General features: G+C 45.2%; 1 protein-coding gene across 3 annotated transcripts in view; it reads right to left on the bottom strand.

Annotated features, from left to right (window-relative positions):
* The window catches only part of CORO1C (coronin 1C), a 191,093-nt gene that overhangs the window by 1,785 nt on the left and 175,946 nt on the right, over positions 1 to 13,362 (bottom strand). For all 3 annotated transcript variants that reach the window (XM_082243092.1, XM_082243094.1, XM_082243093.1), the window contains exon 10: positions 11,754 to 11,999. In XM_082243092.1, coding sequence (XP_082099218.1) covers positions 11,754 to 11,999 — 246 coding nt within the window. The remainder of the gene's footprint in view (positions 1 to 11,753; positions 12,000 to 13,362) is intronic.

The following is a 13,362-nucleotide window of genomic DNA, read 5'->3' as shown; positions in this document are numbered from 1 at the left end:
TATACATAATACCAGATAGTTCGGGTGGGAATCCGGCTGTCCTGGAAGACTATTAGAAAAGGAGTTATCAGTAAGTATAACCCAGCTTTTCTCAAAGTCGTCTTCCAGGACAGCCCATGAGACGATGAGCAAGCACTTACCAGTCTAGGGAGGGACAACTGCCTGGAGCACCTTTCGACCAAACGCCTGTTCCTGAGAAGAGAGGAGGTCCAGGCGATAATGTCTAACAAAAGTCGAAAAGTTAGACCAGGTAGCTGCCTTACAGATTTGGTCTGGTGAGGCACCGGCCCTTTCAGCCCAAGACGTGGACAATGCTCTAGTAGAGTGTGCAGTAATGAAAGGTGGAGCCACCTTTTTCACTATATAGGCTTCTGTGATAGCCTGTTTGATCCATCTAGCTAAGGTTGCCTTAGAAGCTTTTTCCCCTTTATGGGAGCCGGAAAATTGTAAAAACAAAGTATCAGTCTTCCTGAAGGTTTTAGTCACCTCCAGGTATCTCAAGAGGGATCTTCTGACATCCAAACAGCTAAATTCTTTCTCTTTATTGTTGTTTGGGAAATTGCAAAAGGAAGGAAGGACTATGTCCTGAGTCCTATGAAAAGAAGAGACCCTTTTTGGCAAAAATCCTGGATCTGTTTTTAGCACAATCCTGTCATCAAAAATCATAAGAAAAGGTTCTCTGATTGAGAGAGCCTGTAATTCGCTAACTCTTCTAGCTGAAGTTATAGCTACTAAAAATAAGGTTTTTAGGGTGAGCATTTTTACTGATAGGTCTACCAAGGGTTCAAACGGACTGGTAACCAAGGCCTGGAGTACCAGGGATAGATTCCAAGCTGGACACGTTTTAAGCACGGTTGGCTTTGTCCGGGCAATTGCTCTGAAAAAGGCATTCACATTTGGGTCTTCTCTAAGGGAAAACTGAAGAAAGACACTAAGGGCGGCAGCCTGTACCTTTAAAGTCCCTAAGGAGAGACCTTTGTCTATGCCTTCCTGAAAAAAATCCAAGACAGTTGGTATATCTGGGGAATGTCTCTGATTCTCCAACATCCAAAAATGAAATTTCTTCCAGATTTTAGCATACATTTTTCTAGTGACCGGCTTTCGACAGCTGGTCAATGTTTTGATGACTCTGTCTGAGAACCCCTGAGAGCCTAGTATTTGTTCCTCAGATACCAGGCCGTCAGGTTTAGGGTCCTGAGAAATGGATGGACCACCGGACCTTGTGTTAAGAGATCTGGTCTCCAAGGTAAGGTCATTGGAGGTTGCGCTGCCAACGCCTGAAGGCGTGCAAACCATGGCCTTTTGGGCCAGTACGGGGTTATCAGTATCATCTCTGTGTCTTCTAGGATGAATTTCTGAAGAACCTGTGGGATCAATCTGATCGGAGGAAATGCGTAACAGAGTCTGACTTTCCAGGGGTGGGCGAAAGCGTCTATGCCTAACGCCTGATCCCCTTGAGTTATGGAAAAGAATTTTTCTGTTTTCCTGTTTGCCTGGGAGGCAAATAGATCCACTACCGGTAGGCCCCATGAGGTTGTGATTTTGAGAAACACCTCTGGGTTGAGGGACCAATTGTCCTGGTTCATCTGGTGGCGGCTGAGATGGTCTGCCAGATAATTCTGCGTCCCTTTTAGGTGAATGGCCGAAATGGATGTTAGGTTCCGCTCGGCCCAGACAAAGATTTTCTGTGCAATGGTTTGTAGGCCCAGACTTCGAGTACCTCCCTGCTTGTTCAGGTACGCTACCGTTGCTATATTGTCTGACCTGATCTGTAGATGGCTCCCTTCTACCTCTACCTGAAAAAACTCCAAGGCCTTTTGGACCGCCATAAGTTCTTTTTGGTTTGATGAAGACTTCCTTTGTGCTGGGGACCATGTACCCTGCGCCCATCTGTCCTGCAGATATGCTCCCCATCCGGAAGCGCTTGCATCCGTGGTAATCCTCTGTGATACCTGGATGGTCCAGTTTAGCCCTCTTGATAGGTGAAGAGAGGATCTCCACCACCAAAGAGTCCTTTTTATCTTGGTGGGAATCCTTACTTTTTGTTCCAAGGAACTTGACTGCCCATCCCAATTCTGTAGAAAGAATTTTTGGAGTGGACGTTGTTGGAACCTTGCCCAGGGGACTGCTGGGAAACAGGAGGTCATCAAGCCTATCACTCTTGTGACATCCCTCAGAGAGACCCATAAGTTGGTCTGTAAAGAGGCAACCATCAGGTTCATTTTCTCCATCTTGCACTGAGGGAGGAAGATCATCTGATCCCGTGAGGAGATTTCGTAACCCAGGTAGGTCACTCTTTGTGAGGGTACCAGGCAAGACTTTTGTCTGTTGATTATCCAGCCTAGGGAAGTTAAGAATTCCTGAACTATGAGGAGGTCGGCTTCCAGTTTCTGGTATGATTCTGCCACTACCAAGATGTCGTCCAGGTAGGGGGTGATCATGATAGCTTTTAGCCTTAGAGGGGCTAGTGCTTCCCCTAGGACTTTGGTAAAAATCCGTGGGGCTGAGGACAGCCCGAAGGGCAGTGCCCTGAACTGGAAGTGCTTGACTTCCAGTCCTATCTTTACTGCTAGCCTCAGGAATTTCTGATAGGATGTGTGTATGGGGATGTGAAAATATGCATCTTTCAAATCTAGGGTTGCCATGAAACACCCTGGGAACAGTAGGTTCCCTATGGAGTATATTGATTCCATGCGAAAGCGTTTGTATGCTATTGAAAGGTTCAGATTGCGTAAGTTCAGGATCAGTCGATGACTTCCTGAGGGTTTTTGAATCACAAAGATGTGAGAATAAAACCCTGTTCCTTGTTCTTCTCTGGGGACTGGGATAATTACTTTTTGATCTAATAGGTCCCCTAACTGAAGACTCAAGGCGGAGGCCTTGACTGGATCCCTGGGAAGATTTGTGATCAGGATCCTTTCTGGAGGTTGAAGACAGAACTCCAGCCTGTGTCCTTGGCCTACTAGGTCCAGAATAAAAGGGCTGGAAGTAATCTTCTTCCACAGTGGGAGGAAGGCCCCCTAATCTTCCTCCCACTCTGAGAAGGGAGTCATTGGGGCTGGTTGGGGCGTTTAGGAGGGTTAAACAGGATGTTACCCCTCCCCTTTCCTTTATGCCCCGTCCAATGTTTTTTGAAATTTTGCTGAGTTTCAAAAGACTTCTGCTGTTTGCCCCTGCCACGAAAATTCCTCTGAGCATAGGGGAATTTTTTCTTATCTGGGAATCCCTTCTTTTTATCCGCTGTACGCTCCAGGGCTTCTGTTAGGCCTGGGCCAAAAAGGTGGTCGCCTGTGAAGGGAAGACCACAAAGGCGAGATTTAGAAGTAACATCTCCCGACCATGTCTTGAGCCATAGGCTTCTTCTGGCCGTATTAGCTAAAGCTGAGGTCCTTGCTGCCATTCTTACAGCTTCAGCTGAAGAATCCGCCAGGAATCCTATTGCCTGGAATAAGAGTGGAAATGATTTATTAATCTGTTCCCTCGATGTTCCTGCAGTCAAGTGTGTTTGGATTTGAGATAGCCACAGCTCCAGATGTCTGGCTATGCAGGTGGATGCCAGGGCTGGTTTTAAGCTCATAATGGAGGCTTCCCAGACCCTACGTAAAGAGGTATCTGTTCTCTTATCCATAGGGTCTTTTAGTGCTCCTGAATCCTCAAATGCCAAGTCAGTTCCTTTGGAGATTCTGGCAAGAGAGGCATCCAGCTTAGGGATTTTGTTCCAGGGCTGTTCCACACTTTCGTCAAATGGATACCTTCTTTTTAAGTTTCTTGGAAAAAAAGGCTTTTTATCGGGAGAATTCCATTCCTGTTTAATCACATCCAATAGTGAGCTATGCACAGGGAACACTCTAGCATGCTTTTTATGACTAGCGTACATTAAGTCATGCTTAGAGAGATGCACTTCTTCCTCCTCAATCTCTAGAGTGGTATAAACCGCTTTGAGTAGATCATCTACATCCTCCAGGCTCAGTTTAAAGTTGGAGCTATCATGGGAAACATTGCTTTTTGGTTCCTCTCCTGATCCTGATCCCTCTGCAGAAGAGTGGGAAGAAGAAACTTCCTCCTCCAAAACCAATGGGTCAATTAGGGATGGTGGAGCCTGAGCTGGGGTGGAAGGCTGGGCTGGTGCCTGCATCTTTTCAATGAGAGTCCTGAATGAACTAAATGTACTTTTTAGCTCATCTCTCACTGAGGACAGCATTTTCTGGGTAGAGACTGCAGAATCGTCTCTGACCAGTTTAGCTATGCATGCCCGGCACACTGCTTTGTTCCAAGAGGAACTCAATTTTTGTCCGCATACAGCACATTTCTTTTTGGGGGGCTGAGGTGGGTTATTGTCCTGAGCCTTGGCCTGGAAGATAAAAGACAAGGGAATTTAATTAGAGATACTTGTCCTCCTCCCACCTCCCATTTTTCCCCCTCCACCTTGTGGATAGAAAAGAGGGAGCGGTGCTGCTTAACCCCTGCCCCTAACGATAGAAAAGAGAGGGGGGAAGGGGAACGGAGTTCCTAACAGGTACCTGCAAATAGGGTGTCGTTCCCCCTTGCTTACCTGAGAGGTGCCGATGCCAGAGCCGACTTCCGCCGCCTGTGCGGTTGCTGCCGTGGTGTCCATCGCTCTGTATGGTGGTCCCAGCAACTGCTGTTTCCCCTAACATCGGTCGCCCATTTGAACTCTCTGTTCGCGCCTTCGGAAACTGGAACGAGGGTTTCCGGCGCCCGCGGATGCCGTCACTGCGCCGGAAGTGACACTGTCACTTCCCGTGAGGCCAGAGTGGATACGCTGAGTTCCGCCCCCTCCGTCTTTGGCGCCAACTTCAAAATTTCTTCCGAAGTTAGCGGTTCACGGGTACACAGCACTGCTGCTCCAAGGAACCGGCCGACCAACGGAGTGAACTCCCCAACGCTCCACCAGACAGCATCCGTAGTCCTGCCGAGAGGCTAGGAGAACAGGAGACAGCGGTCAGCCCCTATTGCGGCACTAAGGGGTACCGCTATGGGCCGAGGAGATGCATCTTTCCAAGTCTTTCCATGGACAGTCCAGGAGACCGGGAGCTTCAGTTCCAGGAACATGTTACCCCCTGTCCGGAGGAAACAAAAATACTGAAGGTGAGGACTAAGGGACCGCCTTTTATTTTAATTTTGGAATGTGTTTCCTGTCCCTGGGGGAGGAGCCTAACGTCTCATGGGCTGTCCTGGAAGACGACTTTGAGAAAAAATATTGTTTTCCTTCAAAATGGTCGCTTTTTTTTGTTTATAGCGCAAAAAAAAAAAAAAACGCACAGGTGATCAAATACCACCAAAAAAGCTGTTCGTGCGAAAATTTAATTTCATTTTGGTACAGCGCTGCACGGCCGCGCAATTGTCTGTTAAAGTCACGCAGTGCCGAATCGCAAAATAGAGCCTGGTCTTTGAGCAGCCAAATCCTCCGGGGCTTAAGTGGTTAATAAGTGAAACAAAATCACATGTACATTAAGTATTCACAGCCTTTGCTCAATAATTTGTTGAAGCACCTTTGGCACCAATTACAGCCAGGGCCGCTGATAAGGCAGTACAGCCAGCCCTCCTGTAGGGGGCCCGAGCCTCATCAGTCCAAAATGGGGCCCGGGCACCTGCAGGAGAGGAGAGTCGGCTGTACTGCCTTGCGACTCCTGTGAAACCCCTGGCACTGCTGCTAGATTTCTCCCTCCGTTCTCCAGTCCCCTTATTTAACAAGCTGTCCCATGCTGGCTTTGTTCTCGGGCTACATCCCGATTTTGGAGCAGCAGGGACAGCTGTAGACTGTCTCTCTCTTCTTTTGCCTTCAAATCATTACACTGCTGGGTCCTGAAACTCCCCCTCCCCTCCCCTCGTGATCGTTAGTGTTCTCCTGCAACGAGGAAAGATTGAGTGAGGTAAGATGTTTTTTTGCCTGCTCCTCCTCCTCTCTGAATCCTGAGCTCTGCTCTCCTGACCTCACCATGATCTGTGAGCACTTTAACCTGCAGTGGCTGCAGAGTTTTAATGTTGTAGTGCTTCTGCTGAAACGAGGTGAGAAAGAGGGGGGGGGGGGGGGTGAATAAAGTTCAGAATTCCAGCTGATGCACATCTCCACCAAGCCATCTCTATAAGCCACCCTGAGGTCCCATTCACACCATTGCCAGAATGCATGTGCCTGCTCACATTTTTTTTTTAGCTTGTTTTTTTACACATAGGGAAGCCCATTCACTTGAATTGGCTGCCCTACATTTGACAAACACACCATAGAAGGTCTAGAACATTTTCAGGCATGCAGCTTTGCAAGTTTTCCACATGACAAACCGTGGGTCTGCTAACTTTTTTTTGGAGTGCCATTAACAATTAATGGCACCACAAGCAGTATGTGAGTTTCCCATGCACTTTGTCACATGTTCAGGAAATGCAAAGTGTTAATGCAGCCTAAGGACTCTTTTACATGGGCGGCTGAGCAATGGATTTACTGCCACCCCTGGCTGTGCATCCGAATCCTGACAATGTAGTCAGATAGGGCTGTACACATGCTGTGGATGAAATGTTTTACTACACAGCTGCAGCATTTTTTAGTGCCCATTCACACTACCGCGACTTGTCAGGCGACTGGTCAGCCTGACAAGTCGCGGTCCATGCAGTGCTACGGGAACCGTTCTAATAGGAGCGACTCAAGTCGCTCCGACTTAGAAAAAGGTTCCTGTACTACTTCGGGGCGACATCGAAGCGACTTGCATTGACATTCATTATATGAAGTCCGTGCAAGTCGCGCTGCGGTAGTGTGAACCGGCACTAATGCATGCTGCAGAGTTAGACATGTAGCACCACCTATCACGCTGGGCTCACACTGTTGTGTGGAGCTGCTCACAATAGGGGATTCAGTGCGTCCCTGTTCTCCATTTCAGGAAGGAATCAGGCCCAAATTCTTGGCTCAATTCAGACCTGAAACAGACCAGAAAACGCACAGGACTCTTCTGCAAACCGCTCTGCAGCTGCCTCGGAGCTTTGTGAACTGTTTCCATTAAGAGCCAGTCACACTCTCCTGACATACAAATTGGATACAAAAAAACCCACGTCAAATTTGCATCAGTGTGAACCCAGCCTAAAACCCCCCCTTTTCAGTTAAAAGGGGCTGATCTGCAACTGCAAGCCAATCACTTGACTCACAGTTGCAGCATGGTCTCGCAATGTAAAATTACCATTCAGCAATTTTAAAAAGGTATAACATAATACAGGTGTCAGGAAGCAGCTTTAGCAAGGGTATGATTTCTGTAATGGCTGCAAAACCACATTGTGATCATGGCATTTTAGCAGAAATTCAATTTGATATTTTTTTTTTGGGGGGGGGGGGGGGCCCGGGGGCCCTATCAGGTAGGCTGTAGGGGGCCCCGTAATTTCTAACAGCAGCCCTGATTACAGCCTCAAGTCTTTTTGAGTATGATGCTACAAACTTGGCACACCTATTTTTGGGCAGTTTCTCACCTTCTTCTAGGCAAACTCCTGGCAAGCCATCGTGTGTCTTTTACTTAGGAGCGGCTTCTGTCTGGCCACTGTACCATACTGGCCTGATTGGTGGAGTGCTGCAGAGATGGTTGTTCATCTGGAAAGTTCTCCTCTCTCCACAGAGGAACATTGGAGCTCTGTCAGGGTGACCATCGGGTTCTTGGTCACCTGACTAAGGCCCTTCTCCCCCGATCGCTCAGTTTGGTTTGGTGGTTCCAAACTTCTTCCATTTACGAATGATGGAAGCCACTGTGCTCATTGGGACATTCAATGCTGCAATAATTTTTCTGTACCCTTCCCCAGATCTGTGCCTCAATACAATTCTGTCCGTTTACAGACAATTTCTTCATGGCTTGGTTTGTGCTCTGACATACACTGTTAACTGTGGGACCTTATATAGATAGGTGTGTGCCTTTCCAAATTATGTCCAATCAACTGAATTTACCACAGGTGGACTCCAATCAAGTTGAAACATCTCGAGGATGATCAGTGGAAACAGGATGCAACTGACCTCAATTTTGAGGGTAATGGCAAGGGCTGTGGATAGTTATGTACATGCGATTTTTTTAGCATTTTATGTTTAATGAATTTGCAAAGATTTCAAACAAAGGCAAAAAAGGAGGGGGTTACAGATCAACCAACTAATGGAGCTGTACCAAGGGGGGTTTGAGTGTGCCTCTTAAGATATCTGTGTATGCGTATATATTATGGGCGACAAAGAACAAATATAAAAAAAATTTGCAAAATTTTATTTAAATATCATAATATACAAATTTCATAAAATCTACATTATTTGATCAAAACATATCTTAAGAGGCACACTCAAATCCCCCTTGGTACAGCTCCACCAGTTGGTTAATCTGTAACCCCCTCCTTTTTTGCACATGTAGACTACATGGGGGAAGGTGCCATTATATTACCTTGATTGTTTTAGGCCTAATCTCCCCCTCCACAAGAGATCTGAGATTTTAAACAAACTTCTTTCACGTTGTCATTATGGGCTATTGTTAATAGAATTTTGAGGAAAATATTGAATTTAACCCATTCTAGAAATGTACTTTATGGATACGCTGTAGAATTTAATGGGTAGAGTTTAACAATCTTATGGCATGGGGAAAGAAAAGAAACAAAAAAGAAAAAACTAATTTTGGCTTACCTGTTTATTCCATATCTTGGAGGTACAGGACACACAAATTGGTTCTTAGATAATGGGTTGCTACCTTTAGGCATTTGGACATTGGAAAAAGCTTTGCTGTAGCCAAAGAGGACAGTCCAGACCCCACCCATAAGGTAATGTGAAAATTATTCCAGGCAAGACATGGAAAGGGAGAATACATTGCACACAACAGGTGATTACCAAGGGAGCAAGGATGGCTGGCTTCTAGACACTCTGTCCCCATGTAGCAAAAAAAAAGTGGGCTCCTAAGGAGAAAGTGGGAGCCAAGGCAGAACTACAGCGGCTAGGAGTGACAGAAAAGGCAGCTCCGTTCTTACAGAGCCTTTTAAGACAGTAACTTCCAAGAACACAATGGGAAGACTCGGCATGGGGAAAAGCACCTGAATAAGACCCCACAGAGACACAGAAGGTCGCAGCAGGCCATGAAGAGCAACCTCTTGTAAAAGACTGCACAAGGAGTTGGGGAGCCAAGGAGTAAGAAAGGGGACATACAAGGCCAAACTAATACCTCCAGAGTACTAAGCGCTAAGTGTTTGGCAAATCCCAAGAGAAGAAGTTGCAGGATGCAGAACAGAAATACGTCTTAAAAGGAGTTCAGCCATCATCACACTAGGTGAGAACAACCTTACATGATAGATTGCAGAGTATTGAGGAAATTATCCGCATGGCCCAAAATGCACTCAACTGATGGACATCAGTGAATTAGAGACGCTAAGATCTCTAGGCAACAGTTTGTAGAACAGTCAAAACTGAAGATTTGTGATGAGAGAGGCAAGCAACTGCCAGGGGACCTATAGACTGCATGAAGAAAGGTGGGGGGAGGAAAAAAAAAAAGGTGAAGTACTGAGAAGAGCAGCAATGTGAACTTTTCCAGTACTAAGCCTATGAATGAAAGTTGACTGGTACAACAAGAAAGGTTTTTCGATCAAGGCAAATGTAAAAATTACTTCTCAGCCCGTCAAACAGGAACTTCTGCAACCTTAATAGAGAGAAAGAAGAATAAGGCACCCTGGAATATAAATGTTCACAGTGTAAGGGTTTAATAAAGGGTGCTATTCTCAACAATGCAAGGATTACATTGATGAAAGGAGTATAACCTATCACACCGCATGTTCTATTAAAGTGTTACTAAAAGGCAAAACTTTTTTCCCCATTTTGGATAGAGTAAGGGAGAGTTCTACCTGGTCAGCAAAAAAACAAAAAAAACAACCCTGTGCGCCATTGGGGAGATGTCCCTCCACTTCCTGTAGCCAAAACAGGAAGCGAGAGAAAATACCTCCAAAGTGAGGGAAATCTCAGGATATCACCAGAACTAGTGTTCCCATTGGAAGATTTCCCCTCTATTCCTGTTCTGATGTTAACCCAAAATTCAGAATTATTCTTTACTTTCCCTTTTGATAGTGGTAAAAATGACAAACGGAGAGGGTGAATGTCCCCAATGAGGGCACAGACATTAAATAGAAAACCTGTCAGGTTTATTTGCGATTAGTGCTTTTAGTGACACGAATATTAAAAAACGCCTCTTATATCAGAGACCTAGTTGCAGGTCTACCGGAGACCAGTAATTAAGCCAGATGTTATTATGGCCATGGATAGGAAGTGAAGAAAAATCTCCCCATTAGGGCCATAATGGGACATGCATCTTTAAAATGGAAAAGGGTCTCTGCAGGTTTTTGGAACGTCCTTGCGATTCTTCCTAAAAAGGGAAGGGGGGTGGCCATTCCACATGTTGCACATCTATGAGGAAGCCCAAATCAGAGGAATGGAGCACCATGTAGGACCTTTCTCTGGAACAAGAGAACACCTATCAACCTGAGTAGAACTTAGTTTCCTCATGACCCACAGTGGAATGCTCGCTATATTTTTCCCCACATGCTCCCACACCCAACTGCATGTAATTAGTCATAGCCAAGTGAGGATTTTCCCCTGCCGGGCCCCCACAGAATGAATGTTGACCAAGGGTGTTCAGGGTGACAGATATGAAGGAATCGTAACAACCCAGGCACAGATCAAGTTCCTGGGGCTGTCAGAGGTATAAAGCAACAGTTGAGACATAAGTCAGTTTGTGTTATTGGCTGCTGGACATGTGTAGTTAGAAGTCTTAAGCCTAGTGTACACGCAACGATTATCTGCCGACCGATCGTCCGTCTTTTGTCAAGAGTGGTGTTTTGTGGGTTGGAATGTGCCTAGACTGCACATGAATTTTCTCACCCGACAGAATTATACTTCAGAAGTGATGTCATGTGTTGGTTTGCTTTCTTTGTGTTCTTTCTTCTCTGAGCATGCCCAGACTTGCTCATTAGATTTTTTCCCCGTCGAAATCTGTACTGACTGCACGAAAATCGGCTGTGGTTTGACGGCGGACAAAAATTTTATAGCCTGCACACCAGATTTTTTTTCAGCCGAAAAGTCGGAGTCAGTCGTCGGAAGCATCATACCAACAAGCCGAAAATCAGCAGATCGGTCGGACGAAAATTCCCTGCCGATTTTCGACGCGTGTGTACGAGGCTTTATAAGCACTAAGTCATTAGCCAGAGGAGACCTTCCAGTAGTGAGGTAGAAAAGAGACCACCAAATTTAAAGTGGAACTTTAGTCAGAAAATTAAATCCTGCTAGATCACTTAATGCTGGCCCTGATGCACACGCTGTCCATTGAGAGAGCTGTTCCGTGGCTCCTGCATGGGAAATGTTAACCACCTCATGCCATTAACCTGGGGACCATTTATTTATTTAAACGTGGTTTACTACCACTAGAGACTTCAAATGTATTTTCTGGTACATCGATGCACACGTTATGGTCCCACCATTTTCTATGAGCTCTCACGTGCACAGATAGATTAAAAAGCATACGCAACATTTTCCCCAAAGCAGCACACCTGAAGGCATGTGTAACAATATGTTAGCAGATTATGTGCATTGTTTACTGCACGGACATGCATTGGGGACCCATTAGGAAAAAGTGGGATGTCATGCAAAATCTATGTACAATATGTGTTATCAAGATGTACAGGACAGTGAATTTTGACTAACAGTACAGAGCTCTGAATTCAGTAAACATTACCAGTGGAATGATTAACGTGATACTTACAGCGCTGTAGGCTTCAGGTGTCTTCTTAGCTGTACTAGCTGGCTCAGCCTTCTTCTGTGCAGCTGGCTTACTTCCCAAAATATTTTTCTTTATCACATTTAGATCACGGTTCTTGGTTGGTATGTACCCATGCTTTAGAGATATCAAAATAGGGTCTGCATTTTTGCCAAGAAGCCAATCTTCAGCTTCAATTGGAGCTTCTGGACCAGCAGTATCGGGGTACAAATCATCTTGAAACAAATCCGACTAGAAGACAAGATTTTAAACTCAAACATTTCATCAAGTACAGTGAATGCATAATGCATAGCCTGTCCTTCATTTAGTAGTGCAACTGTCAGCATCAACATCTAACTTCATGTCAACAGAAGGTAAATTGCATACAAAAAATATATTGTTTGGTAATGTTTACATACCATAGTGACACAGTGAGGCGCAAGAATTTTAGTCCATTTAAAATTATATTCTTATGAACATCAAAAAAATTTGTATTGGTCTGTACTGCTCAATGAAACCCCCGATGTAGGGGACAAGAAACTGCCCCAACTCCAGTTGTCGCAAAACACTAATGCTTTGTGTTGGTGTGCACTGGTCAAAGATGGAACGTGCTGCTTTAAGGCTTTATACACACTGGGGGTTCCAAAAACGCCAGTAGCGTTAGCTGTAGAAAGCTGCATCTGTGGAGTGAGTTTTGCAGTGTTTTTGCAGTAGCGTTTTGTAGCAAAACTATACTCCCACTAAAGCTTATGGCTCAAAAACGCTCATAAAAACTGAATAGCCAAGTTCAGTCTTTAAGAGTCTCTCAGAGTTAAAACGTTTTTTTTTCTTCGAACCCACTAGTTCTGCGGGTTTTTTCCAGTCAGAAAATGCTGATAAAAGCCTATGAGTGCATGGACACACAGGATTAACATGCTGGGGAGTTTACTGGCTGCAGAAAAAAAAAACACCTGAAGGCAAATTTCTTAAAAACATAATTTTTGTTTTTTATAGTGGTACTCTACAATTTGCTAAAAAAAAAAAAAAAAAAAAAAAAAAAAAAAAAAAAAAAAAATTATATATTTATATTTATTTAAAGCAGATTGCAGCTTACCATTTTTTCCCTCTTATATGGAAACTTAAGCACTGAAAAATCCTATACCTCTTTGTTAATGAGGGGGGCTGGGGAGCTGTGTTTGCTAGAATTCCTGGATCCTCCCCCTTGACCAGTGCCCCCAATAGCAAGCTGCTTGCTAAGGAGCACTGGTGCGTGCTCTCTCCCAAGCACAGCTTTATGCATCCATAAGACACAGAGCCGCAGTTCGAACCCCCCCCCCCCCACACACACTCTCATTGGGTCACAGAGCAGTGGGAGGCAACGGCTGCTGCTGTGTCTCAGCCAATGAGAGAGAGAGAGAGAGAGAGAGAGACCCAGGCCAAAGCTCCCGTGCGCATTGCTGTATCGAGAGGGGGCTGTGTGGGAGGGGGGGGGGGGGGCAGCACACGGAAGATTTACCTTCATGCATAGAATGCATGAAGGTAAAAAAAACCTTTAGCCTTTACAACCATTAAGGTATGATATGTGAATGGGAACACAATATAAAAAGATTTTCAAAAGTTTGACTGCAAAAGAGGA

The sequence above is a fragment of the Pelophylax lessonae genome (genome assembly GCF_965119305.1).
Source record: "Pelophylax lessonae genome assembly, chromosome: 1".
NCBI lineage: Eukaryota > Metazoa > Chordata > Amphibia > Anura > Ranidae > Pelophylax > Pelophylax lessonae.
The sequence above is the reverse complement of the archived record's forward strand: the minus strand, read 5'-3'. Positions and strand labels throughout refer to the sequence as shown.